This window comes from Octopus bimaculoides, chromosome 17 (genome assembly GCF_001194135.2).
Source record: "Octopus bimaculoides isolate UCB-OBI-ISO-001 chromosome 17, ASM119413v2, whole genome shotgun sequence".
NCBI classification, from domain to species: Eukaryota; Metazoa; Mollusca; class Cephalopoda; order Octopoda; family Octopodidae; genus Octopus; species Octopus bimaculoides.
Window position 1 is genome coordinate 3,838,836 of NC_068997.1, and position 555 is coordinate 3,839,390.

General features: G+C 40.4%; 1 protein-coding gene across 1 annotated transcript in view; it reads left to right on the plus strand.

Annotated features, from left to right (window-relative positions):
- The window catches only part of LOC106883116 (uncharacterized), a 2,174-nt gene extending 1,859 nt beyond the window's left edge, over positions 1–315 (plus strand). The window contains exon 2 of the mRNA XM_014934009.2: positions 14–315. Coding sequence (XP_014789495.2) covers positions 14–300 — 287 coding nt within the window. The 3' untranslated portion in view covers positions 301–315. The remainder of the gene's footprint in view (positions 1–13) is intronic.
- The last annotated feature ends 240 nt before the right edge of the window (positions 316–555 follow it).

Below are 555 nucleotides of genomic sequence, written 5' to 3' on the forward strand. Positions count from 1 at the left end.
TTATATTTCTAAGGTGAAGGAACGTGGGTATTTTTGGTGTCTTCCGACTCACCATTAAATTACAAGCTTGAATGCCTTAAATGGCATTGGGATAATAAAGATGTAGTTTTGACTAATAGTTTCGAAATGACACAATGTCCATGTACTGAAAGCAACGTGAGAAACGATGTAAACTTTTACTACCATCCGATGACCAAGTGTTACCAACAAGCTATGGAATTCAGATCGCAAGGCAAGGTGAGTATTGCACTGCAAACAGCTAAGGTGTTTAAAATATGCATTTTGTTGTCATCCAGCTAAGAAAAACGCTTCATTTACAAACACACACGCATGACATATTTGAATATTTGCATCTGGGTATATATATATAAAAGCACGGACATCTGAGCAGTAAGAAGACTGCTTCCCAACCACACGGTCCCTGTTTCAGTTTCACTGCGCGACACCTTGGACATGTGATTTCTACCATACACCCGAGTCAACCAAGCCTTCTGGGTGGATTCGGCTGAGTGAAACTGAAATGAAGCCCGTTCCATATTTTTGTGTGTGTGTGTG